At 44.6% G+C, this 19,630-nt stretch overlaps 2 protein-coding genes across 3 annotated transcripts in view; both read right to left on the minus strand.

Moving 5' to 3' along the window:
• Nucleotides 1–1,651, minus strand: part of Cdkl1 (cyclin dependent kinase like 1) — a 41,610-nt gene extending 39,959 nt beyond the window's left edge. For both annotated transcript variants that reach the window (XM_051147023.1, XM_051147015.1), the window contains exon 1: nt 1,431–1,651. In XM_051147023.1, coding sequence (XP_051002980.1) covers nt 1,431–1,598 — 168 coding nt within the window. In that variant the 5' untranslated portion in view covers nt 1,599–1,651. The remainder of the gene's footprint in view (nt 1–1,430) is intronic.
• A 16,282-nt stretch (nt 1,652–17,933) lies between these two features.
• Nucleotides 17,934–19,630, minus strand: part of Map4k5 (mitogen-activated protein kinase kinase kinase kinase 5) — a 91,633-nt gene continuing 89,936 nt past the window's right edge. The window contains exon 31 of the mRNA XM_051147067.1: nt 17,934–19,555. Coding sequence (XP_051003024.1) covers nt 19,468–19,555 — 88 coding nt within the window. The 3' untranslated portion in view covers nt 17,934–19,467. The remainder of the gene's footprint in view (nt 19,556–19,630) is intronic.

The raw sequence follows: 19,630 nt of genomic DNA on the forward strand, positions 1-19,630 counted from the left end.
AGCTGCAGTCAGCCCTGTAGCATCTACCTACACTTCCCACCCAAGATCAGTGACCCTTTCCCCCAGAACTCCAGAGCCCCAGAGCCCCAGAGCCACACCTCAAGTTCCAGCTCAGTCCCCTGGAACACAGCTGCTTCATCTCATGCCTTGTCTCCCTCAAATTTCAAAATCCAATGCCTACATGCCTTCTTTACTCAACAGCGCCAGAGGAGCTCCTGCCAGCCACGGGGACCCAAGGTCAGTGACACAGGCTCTGCCATTAGGATCTCTGTACACCAGAAGTGAGTGATTAAATGTCCCAGACAGGACATTTAATCCACATGAAAAGATGTCTAGAGAGGCCTGAAGAAAACGGAGAAGCCAGAATAAGCACACCCTGACGTCTTACTCGCTCTTTACTGACGACTAACTCCACCCTAGCTATGTAGCGAGGCAGGTCAGAACATGGAGGTCATACTTTCTGAAGCACGGTTCATTTCCACGGTAGCCATGGCCTGGCTCATCTTATGCTAGGTGCTGGATCACCTCTTCAAGAAATTCAGAGAAGAAGCTTCTTTGCAAAAATAAGAGGGAAAACACTTTTATCTTGTAATAAACACACCAAGTACTAGGATTAACTGATAAATGGGGCCAGTGCTACATTTTGGCTTCTGTATTGGGATGCTTGCTTGCAGCCAGGACCTTGGGAAGCTCGGCAGGAGATGTGCTTCAGGGGAAGTGAAAGCCAGTCACCTTCTCCCAGTTTGAAAACAGGTAAATTTGGCTGTTGAGGTGATAGTGCGGTGGGTAAATTTGTCATAAAAGCCCAAGGACCCAAGCTTGGATCCCAACACCCACATAAACATTGGCTGAGCACAGCTGTCCGCCTGCACGTCCAGTGCTAGGTCCTGGAGAAAACTGGCTAGCAGTCTATAAACTCTGGGTTCTAGTGAGACCCCCCTGTTTCAATATATAAGGTGGAGAACGGTTGAGGAAGATGGCACATGTTAACTTTTGGTCTCCAAACGTCCATGTCTTAAGCCATGCACATGCTCCCACGCACACGTGAACATGCGTATACAGAGGCATACACACCTCACGAGTCCCAAGAAAACAGGAAAATGAATTTAAAATACTTATAGAAAACAGACTAGAAGCTTAATAATAAAGCTTGAGTTGTTTTAAAATCTGCTCATCAGGGACCCTTGAAAAGACACTGCAGTTGACATGAGAAGAGACTAGTAAGTGGGGGAACCGGGAATGAAATACTTCACAGTTTCTCTGCAAGTGAGGGCTGCCACACCTCTCCCCTCCACCTCGATTACTTCTTTACGTAACAGGTCTCTGCCCACAGACTGGAATTTGTGTCGCTGAGGACCCAAGGCTGTGAGGGAAGGGCACATAGCCGCAGCCCGCACACTTATCTAACCCAGAAAAAGCGAATCAACTACCTTGAGCATGCGGATTTCTCGAAGGGCAATTTTCTTTATGACAGGGTCATCTTCAGTTTCCAGGAACCTCTTGATGGCCACGATCTGACCCGTGTCCCTGTTTCTGCACTTGAACACCACCCCGTAGGAGCCTTCTCCAATCTTTCCAATCTTTTCATATTTCTCCATCACGAAGGAGTAAGTCTTCTTGGGAATGGATTTTCATGTAGTTTTTACACGTCGCTTATGAAATACGAGAACGGACCGCTCCCAAGCCCCATCAAGTAGTGGCTGTTGTCCGGGATCTAGAGAAAACAAGGGCAGGAGATTAGGACCAGCCAGGTGTGGACTCCACCCCCCAGCAATGACATTGCGGTCAAAGCTGGGAGCCTACAGGTGACTGCCATAGGTGACCCAATTTCAATAGTCTGTTTTATCCCTTCCAGCTAAAGGTGCAGTCATCATCCTAAAACGAGCCGAGCTGTAAGATAATCTATCTTTTTAACGTTATGGTTCATACGATCTAAGACACTTGAGCTGGCTGGAGCGCGGCAAAGGCGTAGGGCTTCCCCGGTTCTAATTTCGGGTCTCATTTCCCTCCTGAAGAAGACACCACACCGGGCGGGCAACCGGGCCCCACGAGAGCTGCTGCGGGGGACCTCCCGCCCTGACTCCCCGGCGCGCCTCTGGGCCCAGCTCGCACCCTCAGCCTGCAGGCAGGCTGGGTCGCCGCCGCTGTGATCCCCATGGGAACCACGCCGGCTGGGCGGGGCCGCCCTCCTTCCTGCTCTCCCAGCAAGCCACCTGGTAGGGTCCTTTGGTCCCCGAGATGCAGGTCCGCAGGGTTCAGATCGTGGGAGACGCAGGTTGGAGGGTTTGCAGGGAGGGTGCCTGGACCCGGGCCCTCCTAGCAGCCTGTTCTTGCTAGGATGACCAGGTTCATACCTTGCAGCGCTCAGTCCTTGCAGTGTCCCCCTCCTCGCCTGGAGGGCAGCAGCTGCGTGGGTCCTGCTCCGTGCCGCTTCAGAAAATGAGGGAGGCAACGGAGGGAAACAGTATGGTCTTCCTTGCAGTGGGGCCTGGCGCCGTGCAGAGCCTGCCTTGATTGCCTCTGCCCTTTACCCAGTTACCTCCTTATCGAAGCAGGGATAGATGTAGGAAATGTTGAAATAAGGTAGTGCGCCACCTAAGAGACAGCCTCAACACTTCGTCAGCCCTCTCATCCGTTAAGCTAGGCGCCAAGGTGCTTGCTCCTGTGCGCTGGCGGCAGGACTTCAGCAGAGAAAACGCACCGCAGTGGCAAGCCCGACCAAGGGAGGTGGCAGGCAAATCTGCACAAAGCTCAGGAAGAAGCTGGGGTTGGGCACACGGGGCGTGGCGGCTGCCAGGCAAAGGGGGCATTGTGTAATGAGGTCCAGGGGCAGACTAGTGGTGCTCTGGGATCCTCCCCAGAAATCTAGTGCAAAGGCGAGTCCCTATTCATAAAATTTGTCTTCTCGATAGCTTTACCCTTTTTGCCTTATAGACAGTGTTCTCACTTCAGGGTTCTAAGAGTTCTTTGGGTTCTTTGCATAGATCACCAAATAGGACCAATTTTAGTTTTTCTTAATGAGTTTGATTTTCTCTTTTTACTGGGTAGGTTCATCAGTGGCAAGACCACATTAAGATTGACAAAAATCACACCCCTTGTATTGCTGCTGAAAGCAATCTTACACTAGTAAGCATATTGGCTATCTTTTATTGTTTTGTTTTGTTTTGTTTTGTTTTGTTTTGAGACAGGGGTTTTCTGTGTAGCCTTGGCTGCCCTGGACTCACTTATAGAACAGGCTGGCCTTGAACTCATAGAGATCTGCCTGCATCTGCCTCCTGAGTGCTGGGATTACAAGCCTGTAGTACTAAACCGGCTTTTAATTATTTTTTAAAATTATTATTATTGTTGTTATTATTACTATTACTATTATATTTTTACTATTTAGCTTGCTGTAGGCAGTCTCTAAGAGAGCTGCTAATGAGCCTGCCTCCCGACAGGTGTGCCCTGATGGTCTCTCCTCCCCCGGAGCAAGTCTTCTTTAGTTTTACCCACTCGATCCTCTTTTTACAAGAGAAATTTATACCTGACCTCAGGTACATAGCTGTATAAAGTAAGATTACAAATGAATGACAGGCAGTGGTGGTACACACCTTTAATCTCAGCACTCAGGAGTCAGAGGCAAGTGGATCTCTGAGTTTGAGGGCAGCCTGATCTACAGAGAACATCCAGGACATCCAGAGCTACACGAGAGCAACCCTGTCTTGAAAAACAAGCAAACAAAATAAACCTATCCTGAAATTAAATCATGAAGAGGTTTATCTTCAAATGATTCTTTGGGAGTCAGATATGATGGCACATTCGTGTAAGGCCAACACCCAGGAGCTAAAGACAGGAGGGTCAGGAGTTTAAAGCCATTTTCCTAGACAATGTAGGCTGTTCAAGCCAGCATAGTGTACACGAGACCCCCAGCCAAAGAACCAACCAAACAACCCACCACCCCCACATCACTTCTTTGGTGTCCATATCATTTTATCATTTATTAAGTGCAAAGTGGATGCTGCGAGCATATCTTCAACGTTTTTCAGGGTTAATCGATACCTTGATTTTGATCATACTCAGTGCCAGGACAATGTTCTGCATAACCATGGACTGTGGAATAGCAGAAGTACGTTTAGCCATTTAAAAAATTCTTCGAAAATATATCCTAAGTCCCAAGCCAAATTTCAGTTAATGGCTTTCTAAAAGATGAAACTTAGTAACTCCAATAGTGACTAAAAACAAAACAAAACAAACAAACAAACAAACAAAAAAACAAAAACCCAAACATTCTAAACATTGGATTCTTACAGGCTGAAGAAGAACTGTAGCAAAGTATTAAAAACATTTGGTTTTCCTGGGTGTGGTGGCACACACCTTTAATTCCAGCACTCGGGAGGCAGAGTCAGGAGGATCACTGTGAGTTTGAGGCCAGCCTGGTCTACAAAGTGAGTCCAGGACAGCCAAGGCTACACAGAGAAATCTTGTCTCCAAAAACCAAAAACAAAAACAACAACAAAAAACAGAAAACAAAACAAAACAACAACAACAAAAACCCAACAAAAATATTTGGTTCCCCATAATTAAACAGTCAAATACTTAAGAAAAATCACCACGCTTATAAAATGCAAGAGTCTTCAATCTGAGTAAAGGCATTTAGGTCTTGGATCATGCTGAGCCAAATACAGTACTCATAATGCAAAGCGTGCACCCTGTGTGTTCAGAGCAAACGGAGTGTGCACACTGTGTGTTCAGAGCAAACAGAGTGTGCACACTGTGTGTTCAGAGCAAACAGAGTGTGCACGCTGTGTGTTCAGAGCAAACAGAGTGTGCACGCTGTGTGTTCAGAGCAAACAGAGTGTGCACGCTGTGTGTTCAGAGCAAACAGAGTGTGCACGCTGTGTGTTCAGAGCAAACAGAGTGTGCACGCTGTGTGTTCAGAGCAAACAGAGTGTGCACACTGTGTGTTCAGAGCAAACAGAGTGTGCACACTGTGTGTTCAGAGCAAAAGCTACAATGAAGTTACATGGTCCATCCAAGCTGAGCCCTCTCAGAAACATCTAGGATTTGTTACTTGTTTGATTTCAAATTAACCTTTGGTGGCCACGCATTCAGAAATCTTTCACTGTTTCCAATTTTTTTTCCCCTGACACCCTCATCCTGTTACATAATCCGCCATTTGAGAAACCATGCCCAAGAGTTTATGTCTACCTAGTGATTTATTTTTAAGGATGCAAATATGCAAAGTGATGGAATGCCACTTGTGAGATTATGACCCTACCTTGGGTGCCCTTACTTACCTGCTCTGAAGAAAGCTGGGTGACATGCTCTAAGTGTTCTGTGGAAATGAACTGCCAGGAAAAGAGGCAGAGAAGAACTGGGGGCCTTACTGCAATAGTTATTGAGAAAGTAAATTCTATGCAACGCTGTGAGTGAGCTGGGACTGTACCATCCCAGACAACTTCATTTCAACCCGAAAAAACTTCAAGCCAAAAGACTGGAAGATCCACCTGAGCCAAACCTGTATACTAGAAGATCCACCTGAGCCACACCTGGATACCTAGAAGATCCATCTGAGTCACACCTGGGTACCTAGCCCTAAAACCTGTGAGACAAATATGGCTTCTTGTTACATTCTGCATGCTTTGTTTTGCAGCGATAGAACTAGCCTTTTATAATGTTGAGAAGTTCTCTTTAATTCTCATTTTCTTAGATAACAGGAATTGATTTTATTTGCTTTAAAATAATGGATGAGTGCTGAATTTATCAAATTCTTTTCTTCATCTATTTCTTTTTCCATTTCCATGTGTGTGTGTGTGTGTGTGTTTGTGTGTGTGTATGTGTTATGTGTATGCACATTTGCATGTATGTAGGTACATGTGTGTTATCAGGAAATCATCTTCCATGGTTCTTTGGTCTTATTCCTTCCTTCCTTTCTCTCTCTCTCTCTTTTTTTTTTTTTTTTTTTTTTGGTTTTTTGAGACAGGGTTTCTCTGTGTCGCCTTGGCTGTCCCAGACTAACTTTGTAGACCAGGCTGGCCTTGAACTCACAGCGATCCGCCTACCTCTGCCACCCAAGTGCTGGGATTAAAGGCCTGTGCCACCACCGCCATGCTGAGTAATGTTTAATTTTGGTTGATATTTTTTTTAAAGATTTATGCATTTTATTTTATGTATGTATGTATGTGCACCACATGCATGCTTGGTCCCTGCAGAAGAGGGAATTGGACATGTGGATGCTGGGGATCAAACTTGGGTCCTCTGCAAGAGCAGCAACAAGTAAGTGCTTTAACGCCTGCGCCGACTCTGTAGCCCCATTGGTAGACATTCTTGGTTTTGAGATACATTGTTCTGTATTTTTTTTTTTTCCAATGAAGCTGATTCACAAGTGAGTTGAAAGTATTTCCTGTTCTTGCATATTTAAAAGACATTTACTTTTGATCGACACTATGAATTCCTTAAGTGTGTAGTAAATTTTGCTAGTAATTCCACATAAGCCTGGGTTTTCTTTGTTGTAGTTGCAATTACAAATTCCATTTCCTTAAGAAATTGGAGGACTCTGAAGGGCATTTATTTCTTCATGAGAGAGGTTTGTTAGTCTCTTTTCTTCAGTGGATTCATCTACCTCTCCTAGATGAATGGATTTGCTAGGTTCAGTTGTTCAACGTCATCACTTTACGTTGTTGTCTGTTGGAGCTATAGTGATGTTCTCTTTCTGTTTCTGTTGTTATTGTTGGTTAGAGTCGGCGTCCCAGTGTGGCCCCCAGGCCTCTTGCCTCAGTTTTCAGAGTGCTAAGGTTTTACGGGCTGTGCCATCATGCCAAGCTTTGTTTCATTCTTGATAGTGGTGCATGTTTTCTCTGAGTTTCAAGTGTTGATTTTATTGATCTGTGTAAATGAACTAGTTTTGTTGTTGTTGATTTCCTTGTTTTATGTAATTTATTGATTTCATCTCTTCAACTTTTACTTATTTTCTGCTGAAATTTTAGCTGTTTTATTTTTTAAAGATGGAAGCCTACATCATTAATTTTAGGCTCCTCCTCCTTCTCTTCCTAGTCGTCTTCTTCTTCTTCTTCTTCTTCTTCTTCTTCTTCTTCTTCTTCTTCTTCTTCTTCTTCTTCTTCTGGTTCGTCTAGACAGTGTTTCTCTGTGTAAAAGAACCTTGGTTCCTAAACTCCATTTGTAGACCAGGCTGGTGTCGAACTCACAGATTTGCCCATCTTTCCCTCGCAAGTGCTGGGATTAAAGGCGAGTGTCACCATGCCTGGCTGTGACTTCATATTTGATCTAGGGTTGATTTTTAAGTAAATTGTTTAATTCCCAATGATTTAAGAACTTTCCAGAGAACTCTCTCTAATTGATTTCCAGTTTAATTCCACTTTACCAGAGAACTCTCTCTAATTGATTTCCAGTTTAATTCCTTTTTTTTTTCTTCAGAGAACTGGCTTTGTATAATTTAAATTATTTGAAATATGTTAAGGTTGGTCTTCCTGCCCATAACATAGTGTACATTGGTAACTTTCTTTTTGACCATTAAGAAGATACTTTAAAATGAAGTGAGGGTGTCACTGTGAATTTTTCCAGCACTACCTTGTAGAAAGTTCATATCAGGTTAAATAAAGTTTGTTTGGAAGATTAACTTTATGGACTCCACAAGGTTCAGTGCCCAAGGACCATGGAACATAGCCAGACCCAGTGGTAGTCGGAGTACTGGCTGCTTAGGCCTAAGCAGGCAGCGAACCAGAAAGCTAGCATGACTTCCAGCCCAGAGTTGTTTTGTTTGGAGAGAAATTGGAACAAAATATTAGTGAACAACTTTGAAAGGGGGACAGGCAGTGCATGTCACCCCTATTAGTGAACAACTTTGAAAGGGGGACAGGCAGTGCATGTCACCCCAGAAGACACCATGGGCATGGACTCTCAAACCAAAGGTCCTTTCAGTTGGCAAGTGCAGAACTGGCTTGGCGAGCAAAGTGTAACTCCCAGGGTGGAGCTCTCAGGAAGCTGAGGGATGGCCTGGCATGTGGGCTTTCTCCAAGAAAGAGCAAAGAAACCATGCAGCCTGCCTCTTGTAGTGGTCTTTTCTTTGGGGTGCTGCCCCTGGGAGAGCATAAATCGCAGTAGAATTTTAGTCACTTTAGAGAATGACAAGCCAGGCATGGTGGCGCATGTCTTTAATCCCAGCACTCGGGAGGCAGAGGCAGAGGCAGGCGGAGCGCTGTGAGTTCGAGGCCAGCCTGGTCTACAAAGTGAGTCTAGGACAACCAGGGCAACACAGAGAAACCCTGTCTGAAAAAACCAGAAAAAAAGAGGGGGGGGGGGGGGAGGAGGAGAGAGAGAGAGAGGAGGGAGAGAGAGGAGAGGAGAGGAGGAGGAGAGGAGAGGAGGAGGAGAGAGAGGGAGAGCGAGATGGAGCATAACAAACACAGTAACAAACGTGCATGGGTTTGGAGTCATACCAGGACTGCTACCTTCTTACCGGTGTCTGATCCCAGGTAAGGGATGCCGATGCCAACCATATTCAACAGCTGATGAGCATTTACTTCAAGATCAGCCCCCTGCTAAGCATATTTTTGCACATGATCCTTTCAGTAGCCTTACGTAAACATATAACAGACAATATTATCCTGAAGATTCAGAGGAGAAACTGGAGTCGGAGAGAATGAGGTCAGGAGACACAGCTCACGGGCTGTAGATGTTAGGGTGCTGGCATTTTGACTCCAGAACCTTCCTTCCTGTTTGCCAATACTACCAAATGCATAGGGGTGGATATTGGGGGCTTCTCAGCTGGTCTCACTAGTCTTATCCTGTGCAATGTGGCACACCACCTCCTTCCTGTTTAACCTTCTCACGTGCCTCAGTGGCCTCCCCACGAGCAGCAGTCCCAACGCTCAGGGGGCTCCCTCTCCGTCGAGTTGGGCAGGATGCTGCTGCTGCTTCTGAGTGCTGATCCTAGGACCAACGCCATCAGTATTACCCCTAGCTCTGTTTCTTATAAGGAAGAGGGGATTGAGTCACCGACTGTTGAAAAAAATGACACAGTGTAGCAGCTTGAGGGAATCGCTTGCATTTATTTTTCCTTCTTTAAGTGAGTTTGGGAAGGAAATGGTTTTCAGGGCACATAAAAATAATCTTTAGTCATTACTGTGGGAACACATCTCAGGCTCAGTGTCTACACTTTCTCTAATCTTCACCCCACCCCCCACAGGTGTTCATCAACTTTAGTAGTTTCTAAATAGTAGTTACCTGTCTGTTCTATAGCGGTTGCTGAGGCCCTGAGTGTGGAAAGGGTCACTCTGCTACCTGGGCTTGAGACAGGTTTCAACCTCAGCTCTCCCTCTTTCCAAGTGGAGGAGGAAGGCCTAAATGCACCTTGGAGTGTCCTCTGCCTTTGAGCTCCAGAGGTTCGGACCCTGGAGCAGACCTGATGGTCCGATCTCAACAGGCAGCAATGTGAAGAGAAGTTACGGCCACGATCTTCCTGACCAGTCCCGCAAAGCCACTACAGACCCAGGTGGGGAGAATGCTTTTCGTATTCACTGATACTGCTGAGGCTGGTGGATCAGTTTAAGTGTTGAGGAGAATGTTAAGTTTAAAAGACCTGGGCGTGGTGGCACACACCTTTAATCCCAGCGCTCGGGAGGCAGAGGCAGGTGGATTGCCGGAGTATGAGGCCAGCCTGGTCTACAAAGTGAGCCCAGGATAGCCGAGGCAACACAGAGAAACCCTGTCTCAAAAAACTTAAAAAAAAAAAAAAAAAAAAGAGCTGAGTGTCTTTGATTTTACATGTGGTCTCAGCCAACCAGCGAGTAAGATATATCACTTCCCTGATAGCGTGACCTCAGTTTTTTTCATGTATGTTGGCTTGGCTGGGTTTGTGTATCCACTTGACACAAGTTAGAGTCATCAAACAGAAAGGAGCCTCCGTTGAGGAAATGCCTCCATGAGCTGTAGGGCATTTTCTCAATTAGTGACCAATAGGGGCAGGCCCAGTCCATTGTGGGTGGTGCCAATCTAGGCTGGTGGTCCTGGGTTCTATAAGAAAGCAGCTGAGCAAGCCAGGGGAAGCAGGACAGTAAACAGCATCCTCCATGGCCTCTGCATCAGCTGCTGCCTCAGGATCCTGCCCTGTTTGAGTTCCTGTCGTGGCTTTTTTCAATTGATCACCAGTGCTGTGGAAGTGTAAGCCAAATGAACAAACCTTTTCTTCCCCAACTACTTGTTGTTTGGTCATGGTGTTTCATCACAGCAACAGGAACCCTAAGACATATATGGAAACCAATCCTTTCAAAGCACCTCTAGGACAGTGGTTCTCAACCTGTGTCTTGAGACCCATTTGGCAAATCTCTATCTCCCAAAAATAGTTACATTATGATTCATAACAATAGTGAAATTACAGCTATGAAGTAGCAACGAAATTAATGTTATGGTTGGGAGTCACCATAATGTGAGGAACTGTATTAAAGGGTCATAGCACTAGGAAGGTTGAGAAGCACTGTTTCAAGACCTTTCTTTGTTTTGTTTTTAATTAACTTATTTTCATGCATGCATATATATGTTTTGCCTGCATGTATGTATGTATACCATGTATGTGCCTGGTGCCCATTTACATCAGAAGAAGGGATTTGGTGCCCTGGAACTGGAGTTATGGATGTGAGTCATGCTATAGGTGCTAGGAATTGAACCTGGGTTTTCTGCAAGAGTAGCAAGTGATGTCTGAAAGTCATAAGGAATCAGACTATTTACTACCTACCTAAAACTACCTACAATGTGTGGGGAGTGGAGGAAGCCCTGTGTGAGTGCAGCCCTGAGGGAATATATGCTGTTGACATGAGCCAAACATGTCAAAGACCCTAGCCTCAGACCAATGTGAAAATGGCCAAGCCTCTCCCCAACACCCACCAGGGTGAGACTTGGAGGCAAATGGCCAAGCCTTCCCTCTGGGTCCATGCGGATGTGGACAGTGTGCGCCAAAAATACTCAGCATAGCTCCCCCCTGGGTATTTATTTATGGCCTGAAGACTGCTTCCTTACAGACTGCTCCGACTGAGATTGGCTAAAGCTGTCTCCTTGATCAAGCTCTATAGCATGAACCCTGACTACACGTTTGTAGTAACCCTGATTCCTTGTTCAGCTGTATGCAATAACCCTGACTCTCTGTTTAACTCTATATAACACATAGCTTCTGGGGAGGGGGCTGGGGCAGCAGCTTCTCCATCAAAGAGCACAGAGCACTGGAACCCAGTTTTTCTGTGCGTCCATGTGTCTGTTTTTTCTCTATTCCCTTGCTAACCTACTCAGATCCATTCCTGGGGCTCTGCTGGAGCTAGCAGTAATACATGTAAGTGGAGGTATGATACTACAGATATGGTTTAAGTGACAATTCTCCCACTTGAGTGACAAGGCCCACCCTGAGAGCTATAGCCCGTCTTAAAATAAAACAAAAACCCTAACACTAGGCATGAGAGCCCACTGTCGTGTTGTTGCTCAGGGTTGCCCAAGAAATTCCCAAAACAGTACAGGCTATTGGCTGCTCCCAGATGTGGGAGGTGAGTGCCTGTTGTTGAAGACACCATGCACTTTGAGTTCAGCATCCAGAGGAGCTGAGCTGGATCTGACTGGAAAGTCACCTCCCTGACATCTATGGAACTAGAAGGGACCATGCGAGCTTCCGAAGGAGGAAGGCAGCCATCAGTCCTACCTAGCTATGGTGCCTATGAGCCACAGTAATGACCAGAATAGGACAGTAAACCTAAGGTGCAGTAGTGGCACACGACTATGCCTTGGCAGTAACTAAGAGCTCTCTAATTGGGCTTAGGGCCTGCTCAGTTAGAGGGAAATCATGTCCGGTACTGGAAACCTAGCCAGGTTTCCCAGTGAGAACCAGGGCTAGGGAAGCCGTGGATCGTGGGGGAGAACCTACCACTACGCTAAACCAGCAGAATCCCCCAACCACATCCTGAATACCTGTCCTTCTCCCCCACAGAAGTCTTCTCAGCCCTCATCAAGGAAACTTGCCTTTGCAATGGCCAGAGACCATTACAGAAAACCACAACCAATCAAAATGCAGAGTTGTGGAGTCCAGTGCAACGGATACATCTGCAACACAGCTCTTGTACCTAAGGCTCAGGGATCTTTTCAGAAGAGGGGGGCAGAAAGATTTTAAGATTCAGGGGAACAGAAAGTTTGCTGTGAGGTTGTCTCTCAGAGAAGCTATACCCACTGAGGCTCACCCTGTTGGCCTGGCCAAGGAACACACCAGTGGACATGCTAACGTGGAAAGGGAAAGCTCACAAGGCCCCAAGCATAGACAGAGAACCACAGGCAACTAATAAATACTCAGACTGGAAGAAAGTCTTCCCCGCAGAAGAACACACTGTGTAAAAGCTGGGCCCCCGGGGTGTTCTCTGCAACCCAGGTGCTGGGGTGGAGACAGGCAGACTCCCGGGGGCTTGCTGGCCAGGTGGCCAAGCTCAAACTACAAGCTCCTCATCCAATGAGAGCTCTTGTCTCAAAAAAATAGAGTGGTGAACAATAGAGGAAGACACCAGATGCCGAGCGCCACACTCATGTACATATGAACACACACACACACACACACACACACACACACACAAATGTATGCTGAGTAACTGTGTTTATGCTCTTCAAAAAACTGATTGGCATTTTATTAATTTTGTTTTGTTACTGTGTAACAGCCCTGCCTGTCTTAGAACCCTCTTTGTCGACCAGGCTGGCCTGCAACTCAGAGGCCCACAACTAATTTTAAGATCTATGTTAAGAGTCTTAGTGGCACTAGAACATCTCTGATCTAAGAGACAATACTGAGACACAGACATCTTTAGAGATTGGGTTCAGACATTCTTTGCCAACAAGCGTCACAGTATTCCATTGTATCTTCATAAAAGATACTGTAGGGAACCTCAGAAGTTGGCTGGACACCCCAAGACTAACTTATCAACACCAAGGAGATGTATTTGCCCCAGAGGGTCAGAGATCACAAAGAAAAGGGATAAAGAGAACAAAGGAGAAGAGGAAGGAAACAAGAGGTGGGGGTGGTCGGGGGTCTCTGTCCTGGAGGACAAAGGACTGTCTCTGGATAGAGAGGAGACAGATGTGGCACATAGGCAAGCTAAAAGGGGACACCCCTCCAGTGTTAGGGGACACCCCTCCAGTGTTAGGGGACACCCCTCCAGTGTTAGGAGGAGGGGTTTAATTTTGATTGGGCATGTTAATTAGGTGAGCCAAAGGGGGCTTTTGTTGGATCTTGGTAGTCAGTCTCAGAAGAAGGAAGTGGCCAGATAAGGCAACAGACCCTGGGGGCTAGCTTTAGGTGTGTAAGCTACTGGTTGTTAGCAAGGCAGAGGGAATGGGGGAGAAGGGCAGGGCCTGCCAGAGCCACATGTTGGAGTGGGCTGTGTCCTTCAGACTGACTCTGTTGAAAGTTCACAGAAAAAGTATGGAAAGCAATTGTATCTGCATTTGGCACTGTTGACATTCTAACCTTGTAGGTCCTAGGAAGTGACTTCCTGAGGTTAAGTGACATGGATGGTGCTTGCTAGATGTTATCTTTGCCCCTTACTTTGTTTTAGGTGGTGTGCTAGGCCCTCTCTGGGGACCCTATTTATAAAGTGGGCCCCAAAGGCAATCTGAGAAGCCAAATGTTGCCTCAGGAGGAATTGTCATTAACATTTTGCAGCTCCAAGTTTAGTCCAATTAGTTTTGTTGTTCTATTGGGGTTAGAATTCTCTAGAATCCATTTCCATTGGGTTCCGTGAGGAAGAGAATTGGTGAGAGAAAGGCTTCCTGCCATTTGATGTACCTTAATCGTGTAAGTTCCCTCTAGCCAAGGCTTCCTTCTGCTCTTCCGTCACCAGCCTTACTTCCCCTCTTCAGATAGCAGCAGCTCCCCCCACTCCACATCTGCTCTCTCCACTTCACAGGACCCCGACTCCAGAAGTTGGCGTCAGCCAGGTAGCAGACCTTCCCAGGGTGTCAGAGCACCAACGTGGGCCTCTCAGAGATGCTCGGCCTCAGCAATCTCTGTCTTCATCATTCTGCATCTCCAGCCTGATGGATACTGCTTCCAGGAGTTGGTACCCATGTTCTCCTGAAGCGGCTCCCTTAGCCTCCCCAGTTGCTACCCACGGTTTCCTGCAGTTGCTTCTTCCTATTGGTGTTATTTTGTGTCCTTTTTCTGCAGCCCTTTCACTGTGCAACAATTCTGTGTATTAATATCCTCCTCTTAAAACACTCAGAACATTTCTGCTTTCTTGCCTAGACTGTCTGACATGATAGCTCAATCCATCTAGAATATGTATTCATTTGACTTGGCCATTTCAGAAAACTGGTGGGCATTTGCACTTTGTTTGCATTTTACTGTGGCTTCTAAGACCAAAGACTTTTTTCTACAAGTTCTACTTATGAACCAGTCGCTCTGTAACATAGGCGCCGTGGTCATTCTACTGTAGTTCATGTAATTTACTAACCTGTAGTTCTTGACGCCATGTGTAGGCAACTGATCTTGAGAAACTTGCCACATAGGTTCTGATAGCCTCAGCAAAGGGTGCACAGGCTGTGGGATCCTAGGCTTCAGGGACCTTATCCAATGGGGGTCTTCAAAGTCCACAGGTACTTACAAATTTGACAACCAGTGCTTTCCATACAACACCTAATGTGGTAACTGGTGGCACACCCTGGCAGGCGCGCAATGGACCCAAATCTATTTCCTATTACTCTATTGCAGTGTTTCTCAACCTATGGGTTGTGACCCCTTTGACAAACCTCTATCTCTAAAAAATATTTACAAATTACTATTCATAACAGTAGCAAAACTACAGTTATGAAGTAGCAATGAAAATACTGTTATGGTATTAGGGTGGCAGTGTTAGGAAGGTTGACACCCACTGCTCTACTGTGTCCTTAAGTCATCACAAGATAACCACAGTGAAGCAGCTAGTCCAGGAAACAAGATTTGAGCGACATGACCAGGATGAAAGCCACAGACCCCCAATTCAGCGTTGTTGTCAGAGTTTGCTAAATGCTGTGCTTGCTGAAGCTACCGGGCAATATGGGGTCAGTTTAGTGAGGAGGGTTTTGTTGAAGTGTCACTGGGTGGTGCGTCATGGCTTCTTAGGCTATCCATTGACTACTTCAGCTCACAATCCACTCCTCCTCCTGCACAGTGTGGGAACCCCTGTAGGATGGTCCTTGCAGACACGTTCTCCTCCACAGGCAACGATCACACAAGCTTTGTTCTGACTCATGACTGCTAAGGTGCCATTCTCTTTTGGATGCCTGCACCTTCTAAAGATGTGGCTTTAACATAACGTGTGGGACGCTGTTAGGATATGCGATCTCGAGCTTGCCTGAGGCTCTTCGATCGTACCATGCCCACCTATGTGAAGAGCCTGGCTGTTGGCATCAGAAATGATGTTTTTGCTTTAACTGGCTGTGGGAACAGCATTGGCACCAACACATGCGGGTACTGTCGGGCTTTTGACATGATGAGTCTTGTTTTCTGGTATAGTTTTGTACACTTTCAGAAAAATGACAATCTTCTGGCCAAATAGAACTCTACTTGTATATATACTACATTTACCTGTCCATATGATAGACATGGGCTGAATCTGTGACTTGGTCTCTGTGGCTTGTGCCACAATGAACATGGAAATACAGGTTAACTCTGTGGTAAGCTGACTGGGTATACTCAGAAGCAATGGAGCTGGACCATACAGTGGTTCTAATGGCAGCAATCTGAGGAAGCTCCACACTTCTTTCTGTAGTGGTTTTAACTGTATTCCTACTAGCTATATCCATTGAGAAAGACATGGAATCTCAATGTATTTCTTTTAAAGATTAATTTTACTCCATGTGTATGAATGTTTTGCCTGCATACATATCACCCTAGCACATATTGGATCCCCTGGAACTGCAGTTACAGATGGTTGTGAGCCCCATGTGGGTGCTGGGAATCAAACCCAGGTTCTCTGCAAGTTCAACTGCTGAGCCATCTCTCCAGCCCTCAATATAGTTTTGACTTGCCTTTCTATGATAGGACTTATCTTTATGTATTTGTTATTTTTTTCTGGTAAGAACTAACTTTTGTCCACTTTTTGATTGGATGAATTTTCTTAGCACTTGAGCTCTTCATATATCTAGATACTAATCCATCAGAGGTATAGCTAGCAAAAGTTTTCTCCTGTATGCTTTCTTCATTGCTTCCTTGGCTATGAAATTTTTAATTTCATGTAATTCTACTTGCCAATTCTAAATTTTGTGCTGCTGGAATCCTTTCCATAATGTCCTTTCCTAGGCCAGTATATTGAAGCATATTCTGTATATTTTTCTTAGCAGTTTCAAAGACTCGGTCCTTTGGTCCATTTTGAATGGATTGTTGTACAGGGCAAGAGGAAGAACCTAGTTTTATTCTGCAAGTGGATAGCTAAGTTCTCAGTGCCATTTGTTGAAGAGGCTGTCGTTTCTCCAACCTGTGCATTTGGTGTCAAACTGAAAGATCAAGTGGCTGAAGCTGGGCTCGGTAAGAGGTCTGTTAGAAACCTGAAGGCATTGCCCACTGACACTTGAAGGCATCTGAGTTTGTATTCCCTGTTACGTAGCTGACCCGTTTTCTCTTTCATGCCAATGTCCTTGAAATCAATGATGTGATTTGGTCTTTTTGTTTTTATTACACCTTTGAGTTTCAAGTGTCATATACGTTTTGATTATATTCATTTCCCCCAACATTTTTCATTACATTCATTTTGTATGTTGTATGTACCCATGTATATCTCTATGTATGTGTGTGCATATCATGGTGTCTAACTTCTTAGCACTCTTTGATCTAGAATCTAATGTTCTTCAACACTGGGACATTTCCCTTTTTCTTTTCTCTTTTTTTAAGTTTTTCAAGACAGGGTTTCTCTGTGTGTAGACCAGGCTGGCCTCAAACTTTACAGAGATTGGCCTACCTTTGCTTCCTGAGTCCTGGGACTAAAGGCATGTGCTAACACCACCCCATTGGGACATTTCTCTTGAGACGGAATCTCACTATATGTAGACTGGGCTGGCCTCAGAGGACTCGCTGTCGGCCTCAGCCTCCTGAGTGTTGGATTATAGGTGTGGACCACCATGCTTGGTGAACTATGCAATTGATGTTTTGTTCTTTTTTTTATAACTCTGAGACTGATGTTGGGCCTCCTGAGCCACTAACTTTCTTTTGCATTTTTCAAATATTTTGAAATTAAAGTATAGTCATATAATCTCTTCCTTTCCTTTAATTTTCTTAACTTTTATTCTTCTATATTTACATTTATTTGGCAATTTATTTTGAGAAATTTTCTTACTTTTATATTCTAAATCTTGAACTACTTATATTCTTCCTGAAGTATCTGCTCATGAGTTTGGTTGTGACATGCTTCTGGCTGTGACACTACCCTGTGACATCTTCTGGCATTTCTATTACCCCAGCAGTTTGTTTCCTCTAGAGCTCTCCCCATCGCTTTCCCTTCTGTAACTCTTAACTGACTGCTCATTTTTCACAGCACAGGACAGAAGACTGACTGCAAGCTCTGGGCACAGCACAGCCTCCACTTTTACTGTAATGTTCTCTACCCATGCCGCTTATCAGCAGGCGGCCTGAAGCATCAGGCTATTTCTTGGGTCTTTTCACATGCAGTGGCTCCTTGCACAGCATTGTTAGGGTGGCTGCTGGGAGTTACTGAGAATAAAAACGATGTCGTCTTTGAATTTCTCCAATTTTGAGAATCATCCTCCTGTTATCTACTGCATGCAGCATTCCTCAGTCAGAGGATCCCCTTAACACTTCCATATAAACAGCCATGTGTTCTACTCAACTGTTATGGTGTGTGTGCCAGGTCTGCATGGGAAAAAACAAAAACAAAAAACCTCTACCCAGTGAATATCTTGCTGCTCCTGACCCCAAAATGTGCATTTTAAAGAACAAATACTCAATGGTTCATTTGTGTAACATTTTATTACTTGTATATTGCATAGTGAAGAGAGCAGAGTCGGAAGACTCTTGGTCTGGCTCAAAGACTAACCAGTATGAAATGGGTAAGTTGCTTAACTTTGTTAAACTCTTGTTTCCTCATTTGAAAACTGGAGATGACATCATGTGCTTTGTAAAACTGCTAAAGATGACAAAGGTATACTGTTTTCCTGTCAAGTGTCTGCTCAGAGTATTTCTACAGTTGGCTACTACTAGCCCCATGCTCATTACCTCAATGCTAACTGTTCTTAATCAATGCATCAAGACAGTTGGTACCAGAACACATCAATTCTGAACTCTAAGATTTGTAAAAGAAAAACAGACTAAAAAATGGCCCTATCCTTTTAAAATTTTAGTATGCCGGCTTCTTAAAAAAGATAAAAACAGCGTCATTTATCTATACTATCCCATCAGAAACTCCAATTCCACCTAAAGTATTTTTTCTCAAGCTACTCACAATGAACACCTATGTATCTGAAAACCCCAAGATTACACACGCAATTACTTTGCAGTTCCCCATTGGCATAATATAAGTAAAATACATAATATGGGCAGTTAAATACTTTTCTCCAAAACATTAGGGATCATGATATATATGAAGATTAATTTCTTATGCATTATCCCTAACATTTAAAAAAAAAACAAAAAACCAAAATCACAGGTTTATTATACTGCTTGTCAAAAATACGGTAGTCACACCTAGACATTACACGTCCCTGCTAAGGCTTTCTGTCCACCATTGGTATTTCTGCACTAGCCCTTACAACCATCAGCAGTTGAAAACACAAATTCTCTTTAAGGCAACCCTGCATGAAACTGTGTCATAAAATATTTTGTTAAATGAAACTGCATGTGCTGGGCCCCCAAACACATTGCCTGTAGCCTCTAAAGTACTACTCTGTAAAGGTAAACAAGTTTTTCACACATTATAAAAAAATTCAGCTGCTCTGCAACCTTCCTTTGCTAAAAGTTAGAAACATTACACCACTCCAGCAAGAGATTAATAAATAAGGATTAAATATTCTATCTTACAAAAACATACAGAATGGCCAATGTCAAAGTGAAAGGCAAGTTTGATCACTTCTTATCAAATTATGTTCACTAGGAGGGAATAAGACATGGTATAAAACGAGAGCTCACTAAACTCTCTCTGAAGATAATCACGAGTTATTTAAAAACACCATGGCACCTTGTTACAAACATTATTTTTTTAAAGGACTGTTTCTTGGAACTAGAGGACTATTTGTCTCATAGCTTTTATTAAGCAAACTTGATATAACCACCACACAGTGGCAAGAGATTGACTAGCTGTTTCCAGCTACTGAAATACTGAATTCTACCCTAATGTACAGATCATTTGATATAAAACCCACAACAATTAAAGCAAGTCACACTGCAGTCTGTATCGAATTCCCTTACAACACTCTTGCATTCAGTGGAGCATATTCATCTTCTTGTCACTTGGACTTCATCTCTGTTGCTTAGTAACTGTTTTCGTGTCCAGCCAGGATGTAGAGATTGCTGTGTGCCGTGGGGTTTTCTGTCGGCCTACTTTCCAAAACAACAACTCTGAAATGAAACCAAGGAAAAGCTTAAGTGTTGAAAACAGGCTTCAGTGTTCACATGATGTCCGCCATAGCCAGC

Source organism: Acomys russatus, chromosome 1, assembly GCF_903995435.1.
Source record: "Acomys russatus chromosome 1, mAcoRus1.1, whole genome shotgun sequence".
Classification (NCBI taxonomy): domain Eukaryota; kingdom Metazoa; phylum Chordata; class Mammalia; order Rodentia; family Muridae; genus Acomys; species Acomys russatus.